The sequence below is a fragment of the Rhinopithecus roxellana genome, chromosome 12 (assembly GCF_007565055.1).
Source record: "Rhinopithecus roxellana isolate Shanxi Qingling chromosome 12, ASM756505v1, whole genome shotgun sequence".
Taxonomy (NCBI): domain Eukaryota; kingdom Metazoa; phylum Chordata; class Mammalia; order Primates; family Cercopithecidae; genus Rhinopithecus; species Rhinopithecus roxellana.
Genome location: NC_044560.1, coordinates 129,954,935 through 129,972,667, shown reverse-complemented (window position 1 = coordinate 129,972,667; position 17,733 = coordinate 129,954,935). Strand labels below are relative to the sequence as shown.

At 57.1% G+C, this 17,733-nt stretch overlaps 1 protein-coding gene and 1 long non-coding RNA gene across 3 annotated transcripts in view; one reads left to right on the top strand and one right to left on the bottom strand.

Annotated features, from left to right (window-relative positions):
- Nucleotides 1-232: 232 nt before the first annotated feature.
- LOC104658669 lies at nt 233-11,443 on the top strand. Of its 2 annotated transcripts, none has more exons than XR_747461.2 (3): nt 233-337; nt 4,701-4,814; nt 11,123-11,443. It is a non-coding gene; the product is annotated as an uncharacterized LOC104658669 (long non-coding RNA). The 2 variants fall into 2 exon arrangements; XR_747465.2 differs by lacking the exon at nt 11,123-11,443 and adding an exon at nt 4,998-5,132.
- Nucleotides 4,961-17,733, bottom strand: part of LIPE (lipase E, hormone sensitive type) — a 26,195-nt gene continuing 13,422 nt past the window's right edge. The window contains exons 2-10 of the mRNA XM_010358762.2: nt 13,176-13,711; nt 11,097-11,187; nt 10,841-10,986; nt 10,471-10,656; nt 10,039-10,333; nt 9,028-9,255; nt 8,269-8,445; nt 6,068-6,492; nt 4,961-5,541 (exon numbers count right to left, since the gene is read on the bottom strand). Coding sequence (XP_010357064.2) covers nt 5,320-5,541; nt 6,068-6,492; nt 8,269-8,445; nt 9,028-9,255; nt 10,039-10,333; nt 10,471-10,656; nt 10,841-10,986; nt 11,097-11,187; nt 13,176-13,711 — 2,306 coding nt within the window. The 3' untranslated portion in view covers nt 4,961-5,319. The remainder of the gene's footprint in view (nt 5,542-6,067; nt 6,493-8,268; nt 8,446-9,027; nt 9,256-10,038; nt 10,334-10,470; nt 10,657-10,840; nt 10,987-11,096; nt 11,188-13,175; nt 13,712-17,733) is intronic.

Below are 17,733 nucleotides of genomic sequence, written 5' to 3'. Positions count from 1 at the left end.
CCAGGGCTCCCATCCCGACTCAGTCCCTCCGGAGGCGGGTCCGACACGCCAGGCGCCCCTTTGGAGTCTGGCTGCGATAAGCTATCCCTGACGTCAGTCACTATCTTCCAGCCAATGGACACTCGGCCTTCTACCTCCCTGGGCCACTCAGGACCCTTTGCCTAGTAGGCGGGGCCCATAGCCCAACGCGGTCAGCGATAGGCTTTCGGAGACGCCAGTCTCTGCCAGGCCCCATCAGTCGGCCAATAGACCCGGAACCTGAGAGATCGGAATCCGGGTCCACTCCGCAGAGGCCCGAGCGGGCTCGCGAGGGAACCGGTTCTGCGGGTCTGGCCGGGTAAGCCCTTTCCAGCACTCCTGGTATTGGGATTCTGGACATAGCTCGGGTGGGAAACCGTGAGGCTTGGTGAGGCTCGAGGCGGAGGGGGGAGCTCAGTCCCGGCGAACCCATCTTGCTTTCTTGGAGAAACTGAGACCGGGATGCTGGATCTCAGTTATTCATCCGTTCCTCCCACCCTAAGCCTGATTCTCGTCTGCTCCTGCCTTCCTGCTCCTCATCCGTTCAGCCTTTCCTGCCCTCCTTAATTCCCTCACTCACGGATTCCCTCGTCTAGCCACTCACACACTCTCCCACCTATTACTTAGTTAGACAAACATTTCCTGAGTCTTCTGGTGTGCCAAGCCTTGTGCCGGGCGATGCTGGTGACCAAGATGAGTCAGGCGTGGGCCGTGCCCTCAAAGAGCCCGGGCCAGATGGGAGGACGGACATCGATGGGCATGGGTGTGCAGAGATGGTGGGGAGCCCAGGAGAGACTTTTTTGAGTTTGGCGTGGTCGGGAAAGGGTTTCCAGGGGAGGGGCCATTGGGGCTGGATCTTGGAGGAGCAGGAGGTGCCAGGCAAAGTGGAGGTGCCAGTTTGCAAAGTGGTTGTGGGGAGGGTGTTTCAGCGTGACCCAAGACAGGGAGGCATGCAGGAGTAGTACTGTGTGCAGGTGCCCAAGCGGAAGGCCAGTCAAGTCTGTGTGGCCAGCAGGGGAACTGTAAGGCTGGAGGAGGCTGAAGAGATGGGCAGAGGCCACGCTGAGGAGCTTGGAGTTTGTCCTGAGGGTGAGGGGGTAGTGGAGAGCCATGGAAGGACATGGTAGTGGAGAGTAGCGAAGGACAAGGTCGTAGTTGGACCAGAACTGGAGGAATGAGACTGGAAGCCAGTAGCCCAGGAGGTGGCTGTGGCAGGGATTCAGGCAGGAGAGAGTGGAGCCTGGATCAGGGAAGAGGCCAAGGGGATAAGATAAGATAGAGATTCAGGAGGCAAGACTGGGTGCCATGGCTCATGTCTGTAATCCCAGCACTTTGGGAGGTTGAGGTGGGAGGATCACTTGAGGCCAGGAGTTCAAGACCAGCCTGGGCAGCACAGTGACAGCCTCATCGCTACAAAAAATTAGCTGGGTGTGGCTGGGCACGGTGGCTCATGCCTGTAGTCCCAGCACTTTGGGAGGCCAAGGTGGGTGGATCACGAGGTCAGGAGTTCAAGACCAGCCTGGCCAAGATGGTAAAACCCCCTCTTTACTAAAAATACAAAAAATTAGCCAGGCGTGGTGGTGGGCAGCTGTAATCCCAGCCACTTGGGAGGCTGAGGCAGAAAATTACTTGAACCTGGGAGTCGGAGGTTGCAGCAGTGAGCCGAGATTGTGCCACTGCATTCCAGTCTGAGCAACAGAGTGAGACTCTGTCTCAAACAAACAAACAGACAAAAAAACTGGGTGTGGTGGTGCGTGCCTATGGTCCCAGTTACTGAGGAGGCTTAGGCAGGAGGATCACTTGAGCCCAGGAAGTCGAGGCTGCAGTGAGCCAAGGTCATGCCACTGCACTCCAACCTGCACAACAGTGAGACCCTGTCTCAAAAAAAAAAGGAAAAAAAGAAAAAATAGGCCGGGCACGGTGGCTCACGCCTGTAATCCCAGCACTTTGGGAGGCCGAGGCGGGCGGATCACGAGGTCAGGAGATCGAGACCATCCTGGCTAACACAGTGAAACCCCATCTCTACTAAAAATACAAAAAAATTAGCTGGGCATGGTGGCGGGCGCCTGTAGTCCCAGCTACTCGGGAGGCTGAGGCAGGAGAATGGCATGAACCCGGGAGGCAGAGCTTGCAGTGAGCCGAGATTGCGCCACTGCACTCCAGCATGGGTGACAGAGCGAGACTCCGTCTCAAAAAAAAAAAAAAAAAAGAAGAAAAATAAATAAATAAATAAGGAGATTCAGGAAGCAGAGAGAACAGAAAGTGGGGATTGATGGGCGATGGGACAAGGGGGTGTCCAGGATGAGACCCAGAGCTCTGGCCTGGAGGACAGTGGAGCCATCCCTGAGGTGGGGACAGGAAAGAGGAGCAGGTTGATGGGTAGTGACTGTTTTGACAGAGGTGAACAAGGGGTTCTATGAGTTGGACAAGGGGAGCAGTGACTCAGGCCAGTGGATCTGGACCTTCAGGAAGAGTTCTGGGCTACAGCTCCCTGCCCCAGCACAGGCCCTGACTCAGAAGTCACTTGTTGGTGAATGAGGACCTCTGAGCTGAGGATCCCTTGCTTCTCACCCACCCACCAGGAAACCGCTTTCTTGTTTCTGCAGCTTCAGTCTCTCCCACCCCTCCAGCATTCAAACATGTCCATCATCTCTAAACACACGCGCCTTGTATCAGGCTCCCTTGTGGTGCCCACTGGCTCAATCCCTTACCTTCCACCACCCTCTTCAACCCACTATGTCTGGCTGCCCAACTGCCATGACCCTGCAGTGGCTCTGGACAAGGTCACTGAGGTCACCTGCTTATTGCTGAGACCTGAGGATAACATTTTAATCCTCATCTGACCTGGTCCACTCCCTGAAACTCCCTTCGCCCTACATCCTCCTTACCGGGCAGCTTCCTCTCTCTCCGGCTGCTCCTTAGAACCCTCCAGCCTTGCCTTCCACTGCCCACCCTTGCCCACCCCTTTACTGAGGACGTGATCCTCAGGGCTCTCTCTGTCCTGGCCCTCTTGTTGCTTGTCCTACCTGCCCAGGCTTCCTGGAAAGGTTCCAGTCCCTTGGCTCCACCTAGATTGCATTGCGTTTTTTTTTTTTTTTTTTTTTTGAGACAGAGTCTCATTCTGTCGCCCAGGCTGGAGTGCAGTGGCATAGTCTCGGCCCACTGCAACCTCTGCCTCCCAGGTTCAAGCGATTCTTTTGCCTCGGCCTCCCAATTTGTTGGGATTATAGGCATGTGCCACCACACCCGGCTAATTTTTGTATTTTTAGTAGAGACAGCGTTTTGCCATGTTGGCTGGGCTGGTCTTGAACTCCTGACCTCAGGTGATCCACCCACCACGGCCTCCCAAAGTGCTGGGATTACAGGCATGAGCCAGTGCACCCAGCCCCAGGCTGCACTTCTGACCCTTGTTGCCTCCTGGATTGTCTTCCTGAGACCTTCCAGCTCATCATGTCCAGAATGGCCCTCAGCAGGTCTCACCTGTCACACACACACCTGAGCCTCCTCCTATTGAAGAGACAGCTTCACTGTCCACCTGCTCCCATGGCTAGCCTGGATGTCATCTCTGTCCCCTTGCTCTCCTGTAACCTCATCAGTAAGTGCTGTTCTTCCCAGCTTTTATGGCTCTGGGATGCTCCACCTCCACTCCCTACCCTCACAGCTCCTGCCCCAGCTCAGGCCTCCTTCTTGGCCTGCAGGACTCCAGTTTTGCCCTTCTCTGTCCATCCCCCAATGTCCCAGCAGAATCTTTCAGTGCCCTGAGCTGACCCTGGCCCTTTCCTGCTCAAAGCGCTCCGGTGGCTCCCCACTGCCCTCCAGTTTAGTCCAAATTATGAAGAGTCCAGGCTCTTCAGGCCCTGCTCCTGCTGACCACACCAGGCCCTTCACGCCCCTCTCCACTTTGCACCTGACCTTCTGGTCAGGTGGAAGCTTTTTCTAGCCAGGTGGCAGCTTTGATCACTGCCAGCTGGCTGTCACAACCTGGAATGTTTTTTCTTCCTAGCAGACTTTTGTTCATCCTTTAGTGTCAAGCTCAGATCACCACCTCTGTGAAGCCCTCCCTGACTACCACAGGTGGAACCCCGGGGACTGTGACAGCCTTTGTCTGTTCTTCCCCCATCTCTGAATCCAGGATCAAAAGCCCTTTGAAGGCACGTCCTGGGTATAAATCATCTCAACTCCAAACTCAGGGCTTACAAGGGGCCAGAGAGTTGGTCCAAGAGCTGATTGTCACAGCTGGACAGAGCTCGCATTTCCAGTTTTTGTTTTTTTTGGAAAAAGGGTCTCACTCTTGCCCAAGTTGGAGTGCAGTGGTGCGATCATAGCTCACTGCAACCTCGAACTCCTGGGCTTAAGTGATCCTCCTGCCTCACCCTCCTGAGGAGCTAGGACTGCAGGGGTGTGCCACCATGCCCGGCTCATTTTTAAATGTTTTTGTAGAGACTGGTCTATGTTGCCCAGGCTGGTCTCAAACTCCTGGACTCAAGCCATCCTCCTGTCTTGCCTCTCAAAGTGCTGGGATTATAGGCGTGAACCTCTGTGGCTGGCTGCATTTACAGTATTTTGAGCGCCAGTTTGTTTCCGGTTTCCTGCTAACTTTGCTCCAGTTCTGTAGGGTGTTTGGGTCATTGGAGCCTTTGAGACCCAAGACATTAAACTTTTATTTCCCCCGATGTATGCAGAGCCTGGTCTCCCTGGGACCACCAGAGTGAGTTCAGCTAACCGAAAGTCTTCAAGGGGAGGAACTGAGGACCCAGCATCTCCTGGCAGTGTACCTGGATGAAGTCCGAGGGGAGGTGGGTCTGGGTTACCAGGGAGTCCACTCCCTTCTGGTACTAAGAATCCAGGCCCCCACACTCCTCATTCCAGGTTTCTTGGTTCCCAGCCGCTTGAGTCCGATGCTGCCCCCTGGTGGGCAAATACCCCACCGTATTTGAGAGAGGCCAAACTAATTAAATACTTTTATTTACAACAAACAGACAAACCGACCTGCAAGGGAGGGCCAGTCCCCGTCCCTGCGGCGGTCACAGCAGCAGCAGAAGGTAGCGGTGGTGTGCAGGTCCAGCCGTCTCGGTGACCGGTGTGTGTGCGCGTCCCCCTCCCCGTGGCGGGGGTCTCAGCTTTCGGGCCCCCGCCCCGCCCCCTTGCCACCCCCGACTTAAGTAAGGCACAGCCCGCGCCCCCTCCCGCCCGGCCCGGAGCGCATTCATGACGGAGGCCGGCGCATATGGGAACAGCAGGCTTTTAGTGTCGCCCCCCGCAGCCCCCTTCTCCCCGCGCAGCCCAGATCCGGCAGGCGGCTCAGACCGGAGGTGGCGCGGGCGCGGCGGGCGGAGTGAGGACGAGGCGGATGCGCTCCACGCACAGCTCCGCGGCCTGGCGCGTCTCGCGGCACAGCGCCGCCAGGGTTAGGAAGCCGTGTGGCAGGTCTTCCACCACGCGCAGCGTCACCGGCTGGCCCAGGTTGCGCAGTCGCCGCGCGAACATGACCGAGTCGTCCAGCATGGGGTCCAGCGCACACGCCTACGGGACAGCAGGACGGACGTGGAGGGTGGGGGACCGACAGACCGGGGTCAGGTAGAGCAAGGAGGGGTTTGATGAACAAAGGGAGCAGGAAATATGGATACAGACAGGGGTGGACGGAGGCAGGAGACATGGTGGGTGAGGAGTTGGGGAGAGAATGAGGGAAGGCGGGGAGTGGTGGGAAGGAAGGGAGAATGACTTGAACTGCGCTCCCTGGCCTCTGTCCAGCCTCTCCCTCCCCATCCCGCCAAACCCACCTTTTTTCCCTCTTGATTCTCCAAGCCCAAGGGGCTGCCCCACTGATCCTGTCTCTTGGTACTCAAAATTGCAAAATAAAACGGAGGCCGCCCTGACTCCTGTCCTCCTCCCGTTTGTTTGGGATATTGTTCTCTCCTGGGCACACGCCTGTCCCTTTCTCCCCACTCCGGAGCTCTCTTTCCCAGGTGCACCTGTGCGCGGTCCCGCTCCTCCCTGGGTGCCCTGCTCCTCTCTAAATGCACCTGTGCCGGCCCCCTCTGGCGCTCACCACGATGTGCACAGGTGGCAGGCTCTTGAGCATGCTGTCGGGTGCCAACAGCGGTGACATGAAGGGGTTCTTGACTATAGGCGAGGAGTAGAGGGGCATCTGTGTGGCACCCTGGCTGGAACGTCGCGGGTGGAAACCCTCGGGGAAGGCGGCATTGACGCCCAGGCCTCTGTCCATGGGGCTCAGCTTATTTTTGGCCTCAGCCTCTTCCTCTGCATCCTCAGGCGGTAATAAGAAGTTGACATCGGAGGGTGTGGAGGGGCCAAGTGTCTCAGCTGACAGCGACATCTCGGGGGTGTCCGACAACATCTCGGAGTTTCCCCTCTGGCTCAAGTCCCTCAGGGTCAGGTTCTTGAGGGAATCCGTGCCCAGTGGGCCCTGGGGCTGGGCCAGCGCTGCTTCAGACACACTGCGGCGCATCGGCTCTGAGAGAGGGGGAGCAGATAGGCCTGGCTCCGTTAGTTTGGGTGAGTGTGGCTGGCAGGGAATGCAATGGGAAGGGCAGTCACTTGTGGAGGGCTGTGAAAGGCTGTTTCCCCAGACTCTCGCCTAGGGGATGGGTGGAGTTCCAGATGCCCCAGGTGGTCATGGCGGCGGGGGGGGGGGGGGCGCGGTTCTTTGCAGTGGGGCTATGTGTCCTAGTGAAGGATGTGTGTGTGTGTGTGACTGGGAAGGTGAGGTGCAGTTTACCTCTAGGAACCTATTTTTTCTTCTAGATCAAGGAAATGAAAATAGTCCTTGGTTCATAGTTGGCAGGACTCAGTGGTTTAAGATGTGGGATTAGGTACTGCTACCCACTGGGAATCACAGTATATCAGGTTTTTATTTTTTGGAGACAAAGTCTCGCTCTGTCACCCAGGCTGGAGGGCAGTGGCTAGAACATGGCTCACTGCATCCTCCACCTCCCAGGTTCAAGTGATTCTCGTGCCTCAGCTTCCCGAGTAGCTGGGACCATAGACATGTGCCACCATGCCCGGCTAATTTTTGTGTTTTTTTTTTTAGCAGAGACGGGGTTTTGCCATGTTGGCCAGGCCTCCCAAAGTGCTGGGATTACACTTACCACCGGGCGTAAATGGATCAAAGTGATTTGAATAGTGAGCAGGCCCAGTGGCTTGAAGGGAGGCTCTGTTCACAGGGAGCTAACAAGTCTCCAGGGTGTATCAGATTCCTAGGGGTCTGGCACCTGTAGCCAACATGGATCTGCTTCCCCAAATTTCCTTTGTGTTCTTCCATTTTATCCCTTCACATGACTAGGCAAGCAAGTGCCCAAATGATGCTAAAGATACACTTCCAGCCCACCCGGTGTGCCCAGCTTAGCCTCAGATCTGTTCATTTTATCAGACCCACACTGCCTACCACGAGGGCCAAGACCCTACAGCTTCAGTTTTTTACTTCTTTTTCTTTTTTTTTTTTTTGAGATGGAGTCTTGCTCTGTTGCCCAGGCTGGAGTGCAGTGATGCGATCTCAGCTCACTGCAACCTCTGCCTCCCGGGTTCAAGCAATTCTCCTGCCACAGTCCTCTGAGTAGCTGGGATTACAGGCGTGCCACTATGCCCAGCTTTTTTTTTTTGAGACAGAGTCTCACTCTGTCACCCAGGCTCGAGTGTAGTGGTGTAATCTTGGCTCACTGCAACCTCGCCTTCTGGGTTCAAGCGATTCTCCTGCCTCAGCCTCCTGAGTAGCTGGGATTACAGGCGCCTGCCACCACACCTGGCTAATTTTTGTATTTTTAGTAGAGACAGGGTTTCACCATGTTGGTCAGGCTGGTCTTGAACTTCTGACCTTGTGATCCGCCCGCTTCGGCCTCCCAAAGTGCTGGGATTACAGGCATGAGCCACCGCGCCTGGCCAATTTTTGTATTTTTAATAGAGATGGGGTTTCACTATGTTGGCCAAGCTGGTCTCGAATTCCTGACCTCAAGTGATCCGCCGGCCTCGGCTTCCCAAAGTGCTGGGATTATAGGTGTGAGCCACCACACCCGGCTAATTTTTTTGCATTTTTACTAGAGATGGGGTTTTGTCATGTTGATCAGGCTGGTCTTGAACTCCTGACCTCAAGTGATCTGCCCACCTCGGCCTCCCAAAGTGCTGGGATTGCAGGCCTGAACCACCATGCCCCGCATCTTCCCTGGGACTTTTGCTGTGCTAGGCTGTCCCTTCTGCCCACCCTGGCTGGGCAGGTGATGGGAGTGAATCACTCACCTGCTATGGGCTCTGACATCTTTTGGGACTTGCGCCCACTTAACTCCAGGAAGGAGTTGAGCCATGAGGAGGCACCCAGACGGAAGTCTCGAAGGAGCAGGGCTGTGTCCCGCCGCACCAGCCCCATCATGCCTAGGGCTTTCTGGTCTGAGTTGGAGTGGTCCTCTGTCTTTGCACCTGCAGAGTATATGTGGGGAGCTGAGTTGTTTTCCTCTCTTTCTGGGTCCAGTCTTAACACGCAGAACTTCAGGCATCTGTGGCCCCAGGGACGTGAGAATATCCAATTGCTTCAAAAGGGATAAGGAGTCTGGGCGCAGTAGCTCACGCCTATAGTCCCAGTACTTTGGGAGGCCAAGGCGAGAGGATGGCTTGAGCCCAGGAGTTCAAGACCAGCCTGGGCAACATAGCGAAAAACACAAAAATTAGCTGGGCGTGGGTGTGGGCGTGGTGGTGCACGCCTGTAGTCCCAGCTACTTGGGAAGCTGAGGCAGGATGATTGCTTCAGCCTGGGAGGTCGAGGCTGCAGCGAGGTGTGTTTGAGCCACTGCACTCAGCCTGAGCGACATGAGACCTTGTCTCTCCCTCTCCCTCTCTCTCTCACATACACACACACACACACACACAAAAGGGACAAGGAGTCTTAGATTCCTCCGCCTGGCTTCTCCTTCCTCAGTCACAGGAGTCCCGGTCCCCAGCCCATCCCTGCAGGACCCAGATATCCATGCAGTCCTGTTTCCCTGCTGAGAGTGTGGGCCTCACCAGCATAGGCACTGACACACTTGGAGAGCACGCTGAGGGGTAGCAGGGGGTCCATGAGGCTCAGCAGGCGGGAGGGAGAGGCGGCAGGCTGCAGCATTGTGGCCGGGTAGGCTGCCATGATGCCATCTGGCACCCGCACCCCGTAGGCTGCTGCCCGGAGAGCCACGGTGAAGCAGAGGTTCCCGCCTGCACTGTCCCCCGCAAGGCAGATTCGTTCCCCTGTTGAGCCTGGTTTGGGAGAGGGGTGGTTGGTTACAGCCTGGCAGGGGCAGGAGACTGGGGAGGGAGGGCAGGGAGGAACTCAAGCTGGGAGAACTGGGCTCTCCAAGGTGGGGTGTGGGGCACTCCAAGGCCTAGCAGACTGCAGTTTTAGAGACTGGCAGACTGAGGCACAGATTTGGGCTCATGTGGTAGACAGAGGATCAGGATGACTCAGGACCTGGAGAGGCGCAGGGAAGTGCCGGGAAAGTCTGTCGGGGCTGGAGGTTGGGAGCAGCGAGGGCAGGTGGTGGGGAAGGGGAGCTGAGCTCAGGCCTGTTGCAGGAGGGGGGCCTCAGAGGGTGGGAATGGAAGGTCAGGGTTCAGGCTCAGCACAGAGGGACTGGGCTGCAGGCTCTGTGCTCTGGGGCATGGCCACAACCTGCTCTGTGCCTCAGTGTCCTCCCAAGATGTTGATCTTCAAAGAGGGAGGTCAGAGAAGCTGGACTGTGGGCCAGGAGGCTGGCAGGACAGGAAAGCAGGGCCTGGAGCTACCAGAGGGGGATGGCAGAGGCCCAAGGAGACAGGACGGTGGGTGGGAAGTGGAGGTGGAGGAGATGGAGAGTCTGGGTGCCACAGTCGGGGACAGAGGATAAAGTGGCTGAGGCGGAAGACTGGGCAGGACCTGGGTGAGCAGGAGCTGGGAGGTGTGGGGGAGGAAGGTAGAAGGTGTGAGGCTGAGGCTGGAGGAGCTTGAAGCAGGCTGGGCAGGATGGGAGCAGGTGCAGGTGGCTGTGGGAGTCTGAGGCTCACCAAGGAGGGCGCAGTGCTTGATGGCCCAGCAGTAGGCGAAGAAGCACTCCTCCAACGCACGGGGGAAGGGGGCCTCGGGGGCCAGGGAATAGTCGATGGAGATGATGGGGGCGCCCAGCTCCTGGGCCCAGCTCTTGAGGTAGGGCTCATGGGATTTGGAGGTCTGGGCCACGAAGCCACCACCGTGGAAGTGCACTATCAGGGACTGCGAGCGGGGTGCCTGCTGGGGGCGCGGCCACAGCTCCAGGCTCCGTTGGCCGTTGGATTTTACCAGGCTGCTGAGCTCCTCACTGTCCTGGGGGTGAGGAGGGAGGCGGTGTGTGAGGTTGGGGAGAGCTGGCCAGGGCTGCACCCCTCCATGGGCATGCCAAGGCAGGGGCTGCCCGGGCTTCTCGGCTGTGTCCCTATCCCTGGCTGAGGCTGGAACCCTACCTGTCCTTCACGCAGGTCGTAGGAGATGAGCCTGACTAGGACAGGCCCGGGGCCTGTGTGGGCCAGTGGGGGTGAGATGGTGACCGTGAGTGTGGGGTCAGCAGTCAGCGGCATCTCAAAGGCTTCGGGTGGCAGGCTGAGCAGGCGGCTTACTCTCACGGTGGCCGATGCCATGTTGGCCAGAGACTGGAGGGAGGAGACAGAAAGGGTACTGGGGAGGGTCTGCCAGCAGGGGTGCCCTTCACCCCTCCCTCTGATCCCCAGTCTTTCCCCTTGTGTGCCATCCCTGGGCCTGGAGCCCCACAGAGACCTACTGTGGCCTTAGATGGGTCTCTGGGCCTCACTGTCCCCATCTATAACAGGCCCTCACCGATAGCACTTCCATCTCGGTGATGTTCCAGAAGGCTTTCCAGAAGTGCACGTCCAGGTTCTGTGTGATCCGCTCAAACTCAGCCCCACGCAGCTCGGGGTCAATGGCAAAGCGGCCGCTGGTGAAGAGGGAGCTGGCGGCCACACCTGGGGTTTGGAAGGGGTGTCAGGGAGCCCCAGTGGGTCAGGCTACTTGGGCAGGAGTGGGGAGGAGGGCCAGGAGGGTAGGCTGCGAGTAGAACCCGGCTGGGACTCACTGAGGCCTGTCTCGTTGCGTTTGTAGTGCTCTCCGAAGGACACCAGCCCAATGGAGATGGTCTGCAGGAATGGCCGGATGGCAGGTGTGAACTGTGGAGAGACGCGGCTGTGTCACCTACCGCTCAGGAGAGGGATGGGGACAGGGCAGGAGCGAGGCACAGGGATGTGTGGGGAAGACACGTTCATTGAGTAAATGTTTCATGAGCTCCTACTGTGTGCTGGGCATAGCCCTCACCTGGTTCAAGGACCTGATGTTCTCAAACGGAAAACAAATGATCAGCAGATAAGCAAAGCCATGCACAGTATCACAACAAGGAATGACGAATGATTTGAAAAAAAAAAAAAAGGCAGTAGGTGGAGAGGACACGAGCGATGACTAGGGGTCAGGCTACTTAGCGGGTCTCGGAGGAGAGATCTGACTGAAGTGAGGGGAGGGTGTTCCCTGCACAGGGCACAGAGAGCGTGAAGGCTTAAAGGTGAGCTCATAGGAGACTGAGGCAGGAGAATTGCTTGAACCAGGGAGGCAGAGGTTGCAGTGAGTGGAGATCACTGCACTCCAGCCTGGGCAACAGAACGAGACTCCGTCTCAAAAAAAAAAAAAAAAAAGGTGAGCTCATGCTTGGTGCTTGACCTGGGTAGCGACAGCCAGGGAGCCAGTGTGGCTGGAGCAGAGTGAGCAGTGGGGAGAGGGGCAGGCGGTGACACTGGAGAGGCAAAGGGGGCTCATGCAGGGCCTGGGCAGAGGAATTCGGATTTCATTCTCAGTGCAGGCTGGTGCCACTGGTAGGCTGTGAGGTGGGGAGTAGGATGGTGCAGAGACTTCCTGAAAGTCAGAGAGAGGATGGATGGGGAGAGGGGGCAGCTGGAAGGCAGGAACAGGGAGATGGCCAGAGACAGCCCCCCAGGCACAGGGACCTGAGGCAGAAAGACAGCCAGAGAGGGTGACTGAGGCCTAGACATGGGGCCAGCCGGCCACCACAGGGGAAGGGGGAGACAGTGTCTGACAGAGCAGACAGGCAGTTAAGGAAAGATGGTGGGGGCCGGGTGCGGTGGCTCATGCCTGTAAACCCAGCACTTTGGGAGGCCTAGGTGGGCGGACCAGTTGAGGTCAGGAGTTTGAGACCAGCCTGGCCAACGTGATGAAACCCCATCCCTACTAAACAAAATACAAAAAAAAAAAAAAAAAAAAAGACAAGACAATGGGGACACAGGATCAGAGGAAATGAATGGAGCCGCAGGAGGCCAAGGCAAGGGACTGGTGCATTCTTGTGTTCACTCTACATTGGCTAAGGTCCTACTGCATGCTAGACACCGGGCTGGTCCAGTGACCAAGACAGAGGAGGCCTCTGCTCTCCCAGAGGCTAACATTTTAGAGGGGAGACTGCCCTGTACCAAAGCAGAGCTGGGCCCTGCCCCTGGCCAGGTGCCCAGTAGGCCAGAGGGCACCTGAATGCCTGGCTATTATGGCTGGGATGCTGGTTCAGGCAGCCCTGGGATCTCTTTCTCATGACTCTAGGGTCACGGCTGGGACACAGGGAGGAGCTGGCTGGCCCCGCTGGGCTGATCAATACTCGTGGGTTCAGCCCTGGCGAGGGGAGGTTTCCAGGAACACCTGGGCTGGGTTGCTGAGAACAGGCTAGCCCTCAGGGAAGCCTGGAGACATGGGGTGGGAGGGGGAGGCTGAGGTGAAGGGAGGCCCAGAAAGGGCCAGAAAGACTACAGGGTCACATGGCTGCAGATCCCTCCCTGAGGGGTCTCAACCTCAAGTGACTTCAGAGGCCAGACAGGTAACAGAGTGGATGTATCTCCTGTGTGTAGGATGACAGAGAGTAGTGGATATCCTGGTGAAAAAAGCTCTGCAAGTTGGATTTCTTACTACCCAGCAGATATGACCTAGGGCCCATGAGTTTGAGACCCCTGGTGCAGCTCTGTCTGAGCTCCAGCCAACTTCCCTTTTCTGTACCTGCTGTTTGCTGAGTCCGATAATGCTGACCACTGTGGTTACTTTACCATATTATAGGCCAGGCCAGGGGCCACCAGGTGCCTTCATCGTGGGCCCAGAGGGGCAGGGGGCTCACCTGGAAGCCCAGGCAGCGGCCATAGAAGCATCCCTTATGCAGCGTAACATACTCCCGGAGGAAGTCGGCGGTGAGCCCCTCGTCGCCCTCAAAGAAGAGCACCCCTGGCTGATTGGTAACCAGCAGGCGCTGGGCGTAGTAGACCAGAGCGCGGAGCTGGGTGAGGGCAGCCAGGTAAGCCTCCAGCTCGGCCAGGTTGTGGTTGGTGCGGAAGAAGATGCTGCGGCGGTTGGAGGCCACATAGCGGGATTTGTGCAGGAGGTGTGCCACGCAGCAGCGGGCTGTGTGCACCAGGCTGCGGTACCCATTGGCGGGTGTCTCTGGGTCCAGGTCAAAGAGGTGCGCCACACCCAGCAGGCGGCCAAGGGCCGGCTCCAGCCCCAGTGCCTGCTCCCGCACACCGGCAAAAACGCCTGACAGCCTCTGGGCCGTTTCCCCAGGACCCTGGCTCGAGAAGAAGGCTATGTTGTCCTCCGCCAGAGTCACCAGCGACTGTGTCATTGTGCGCAGGTCCATGTTGTAGATGAGCTTTGAGGCTGTGGGTAGGTGGGGAGGCCTGTTAGGCTGGGCTGGACCAAGCCTTGCTCAGCTGGAGCCCAGGAGTCTGGGCCATAGCTTATCGGCTCCTCCTTCAGACCCCAGCACTGTCTTCTTTCAGTTCCAGGAGCCCAGGACCCCAGGTTCCTCCTCCTTTCGACACGAGGTCACCCTCTTGTCTCTAGGAATCAGAAGTTTGGGGCCCCAGTTCCCAGTGCCTTTGACCCTCCTCAGGAGCCAGGAGTTTGGGCCCTCAGCTCCTCCTCCCTCAGGCCCAGGAGTCCGAGCCCCAGACCCTTCCTCTTCAGGACCCAGGAGCCCCTGCTGTCACCTCTTTGGGACTCAGAAACTTGCTGCCCTGGCCTCCTATCCCTCGGACCCAGGAATCCAGACATTCCCTGAGCCCACACAACTCTGCTTCCCTAACTCATTCATCTCTCCTATGATCCAGGAGGCTGCCAGTCCTTCTTTCTTCAAACTTCCAGGGACCCAAGAGTCCAGGCACCTGTCTCCATGAACTCTCCTGGGGCCCAAGACTCCTTCTCCTAGATTCCAAGAAGTCTAGACCTCCAGTTGGTCCCCACTCTCAGGACTCTGGAGTCCAGGTCCGCCATCCCATCTTTCCTTCTTAGGCCCCAAGTGCTACCCACAGGCCCTTCCCCTCCAACAACATTTGGGAGAGTTCAGCCTGAGTCCTCCCATTCCCATCTCTCCGGACCCTGGTCCCCAAGCGCAGCTCTCCCTGAACTTAGGAGTTCACAATTCTAGACTTCACTGATGAGTCATTCCTCATTCTTCAAGTCTGGCTGTGGAAGCCCCTCCAAATCCCAGTTCCCTCCCTGTTTCTCTGAGAGATCCCAAAAACTCAGTCTTGCTTCTCCCCCAGTGCGGTCCCCTGGCCTTCAGGCTTGTCCACTGGTCCTGGGTTGCATGGCCGGCCCTGCTCCCCTGCCTGGAACAGCGATACTCATTGCTGTTATCGACCTTGAGCATACCCGTGCAGGTCCCGGGCTGAGAGCTTTCTGTGTGTTTGCTGCTTTAGCGCGCTAACCCGCTGGGACCCATGTCACCTAGGTTCAAATCTCTATTGTTGCCAGCATCCCCATTTTATAGGAGAGGAAACTGAGGCTCAGGTTTTTTTTTTCTTTCTGAGATGGAGTCTTGCTCTGTTGCCCAGGCTGGAGAGCAGTGGCGCGATCTCAGCTCCCTGCAAGCTCTGCCTCCTGGGTTCACGCCATTCTCCTGTCTCAACCTCCTGAGTAGCTGGGACTACAGGTGCCCACCACCATGCCTGGCTAATTTTTTGTATTTTTAGTAGAGACAGGGTTTCACCGTGTTAGCCAGGATGGTCTCGATCTCCTGACCTCAGATCTGCCTGCCTCGGCCTCCCAAAGTGCTAGGATTACAGGCCTGAGCCACCGCGCCCTGCTGAGGCTCAGGTTTTAAGTGAGGAGGTTAAGGCTGCACTTCAAGTGGCAGAGCTTTTGTAAACCCAGCTCTCTGAGTCCACAGCCACACTTACGTGGGGCTCCCCGCTAGGACTCTGGAAACCACATCTCAAAATTTGCCCTGGACTACGTCTGATTCGCCATACTTCCCGGTCCCCAGTGATCTTCCCTCTGAGATCCTTTCCCAGGCATTCAGGCCGTCCTGTTTCTTGGATGCCTTGTCACTCAGGTCCTGAACAAGCTGCCCTTGGTGGAATGCTACCATCTGCTCCAGGGACTTCCCTCCCAAAGCCCAGCACCTTGCCTGTTCCCCTAGAAGAAGGTATTTCCTTTCCCTTCTAGGTCCTGGGGCCTGGCAGCAGCCATTCCTGTCTCTCAGCTGGCTGCACACTCACCCCTCCTAGGCATCTTCCGAGCTCCCCCGGGCTGAGACTGCTGGTCTGTGGCTTGTGCCAGTAGCAGCCTGGGGCTATAAACCCGGGGGCGGGGCTGGCCTGCCCAGGGTGTAGCCGCACAAGCCACCTCCCACCCAGAAAGATCAGTGAGGACCACGTGCTGTAAACAGAGTAGAGGGCCCAGCTCCCTGCCCTGCCCCCCACCTGCTCCCAGACTCAGCTCAACTGGTAGTCCTGCTACAGGCTCCTCTGCCTTAGAACCCAGGAGTCCACACCCACAGCCCCTCCTCCCTCAGACCCAGGAGTCCAGGGCCCCAGCCCCTTCATCCTTTAGGACCCAGGAGTCCCAGCCCCAGTCCTGAACAAACTGTCCCCTCTCATCCAGCCAGGGGCTGCCCTCTCTCTCCCTAGAGAGGATTCAGGGAGCCAAAGGCCCAGTGATCTCAGCTCCCGCCTCCTAGTCTGGCCCTGGCACAGCCAGCCCCAGCTGTTGGGGGGAGAGAGGAGGTAGCCAGCCCTGCCTGCCCCTCCTGGAAGGACAAAAGCCGATTAAGGGCAGTGCCAGGCTCAGCTAGGGGCCTGCCTGCTGGTCCTACTGGGTGGTTGAACACACCGGGTACCCTGGATCTGCCACTTACCCCTCTCAGCCCACCCTGCTGTGATTGGCATCCCCACCTCACACATAGGGAAACAGAGGCTCAGAGAGATGCTTCACCCATGTCATTCACCTGTGTGATTCCACACACTCCTTGTCTGGCCTCAGCTTGTCACCTCAAAGAGGTACTCCCCAGTTGCTCCTCCCCATCTAAGATATGCATGCCACCATTATTTTCTGCCATGATACTTAGTTCTGTTCCATCCTGCCATTTGACACTTTATAATTTGTCTACATGTTTGTTCATCTCCCCCAGGACAGGACTAGGTTTTATGGAGCCATGAAACTTATAAGGTACAGGGGCGTGGCCCTTTGGGAAGAAGAAATACAGAATTACAAATACAAGATTAAGGCCTTGGGCCGGGCGTGGTAGCTCATGCCTGTAATCCCAGCATTTTGGGAGGCTGAGGCGGGCGGATCATGAGGTCAGGAGATCGAGACCATCCTGGCTAACACAGTGAAACCCCGTCTCTACTAGAAATACAAAAAATTAGCCAGGCCTGGTGGCGGGCGCCTGTAGTCCCAGCTACTCAGGAGGTTGAGGCAGGAGAATGGCGTTAATCCGGGAGGCGGAGCTTGCAGTGAACCAAGATCGTGCCACTGCACTCCAGCCTGGGTGACAAAGTGAGACTCTGTCTTTTTTTTTTTTTTTTTTTTTTTTGAGACAGAGTCTTGCTCTGTTGCCCAGGCTGGAGTGCAGTGGCTGGATCTCAGCTCACTGCAAGCTCTGCCTCCCGGGTTCCCGCCATTCTCCTGTCTCAGCCTCCCGAGTAGCTGGGACTACAGGCGCCCGCCACCTCGCCCGGCTAGTTTTTTGTATTTTTTATTAGAGACAGGGTTTCACCGTGTTAGCCAGGATGGACTCGATCTCCTGACCTCGTGATCCGCCCGTATCGGCCTCCCAAAGTGCTGGGATTACAGGCTTGAGCCAACGCGCCCGGCCGAGACTCTGTCTTAAAAAAAAAAAAAAAAAAAAAAAAGAAGATTAGGGCCTTGGAAGGGGCCTGTGTGACTGAGGGGCCCTGAGGCCTCAGGGTCATTTGCTTGGCTGGAGGTGAATCTTCTGTCTACGACTGTCATCCCCCAGGTGGCCCTGGGGCCCACCATGGGATCTGGCACATAGCAGATGCTCAGTGGATATCTGAAGCAGGAAGGAAGGCATGAAGAGGCAGAGTGAGGGCAGAGGGGCTAGTTAGCTCGGGAGAGGACTGCCCCTTCCCAGGGCTGGCGGATAGATGGATAGACAGAGGCCTCAGGAGTCAGTGTTAGGCTTGCAGCTGTGAAAATGGGACGATGTGGGCTAGGCACGGTGGCTCATGCCTATAATCCCAGCACTTTGGAAGGCCAAGGTGGGTGGATCACAAGGGCAGGAAATTGAGACCATCCTGACCAACATGGTGAAACCCCGTCTCTACTGAAAATACAAAAATCAGTGGTATGGTGGCGCATGCCTGTAGTTCCAGCTATTGGGAGGCTGAGGCAGGAGAATGGCTTGAACCCAGGACGCGGAGGTTGCAGTGAGC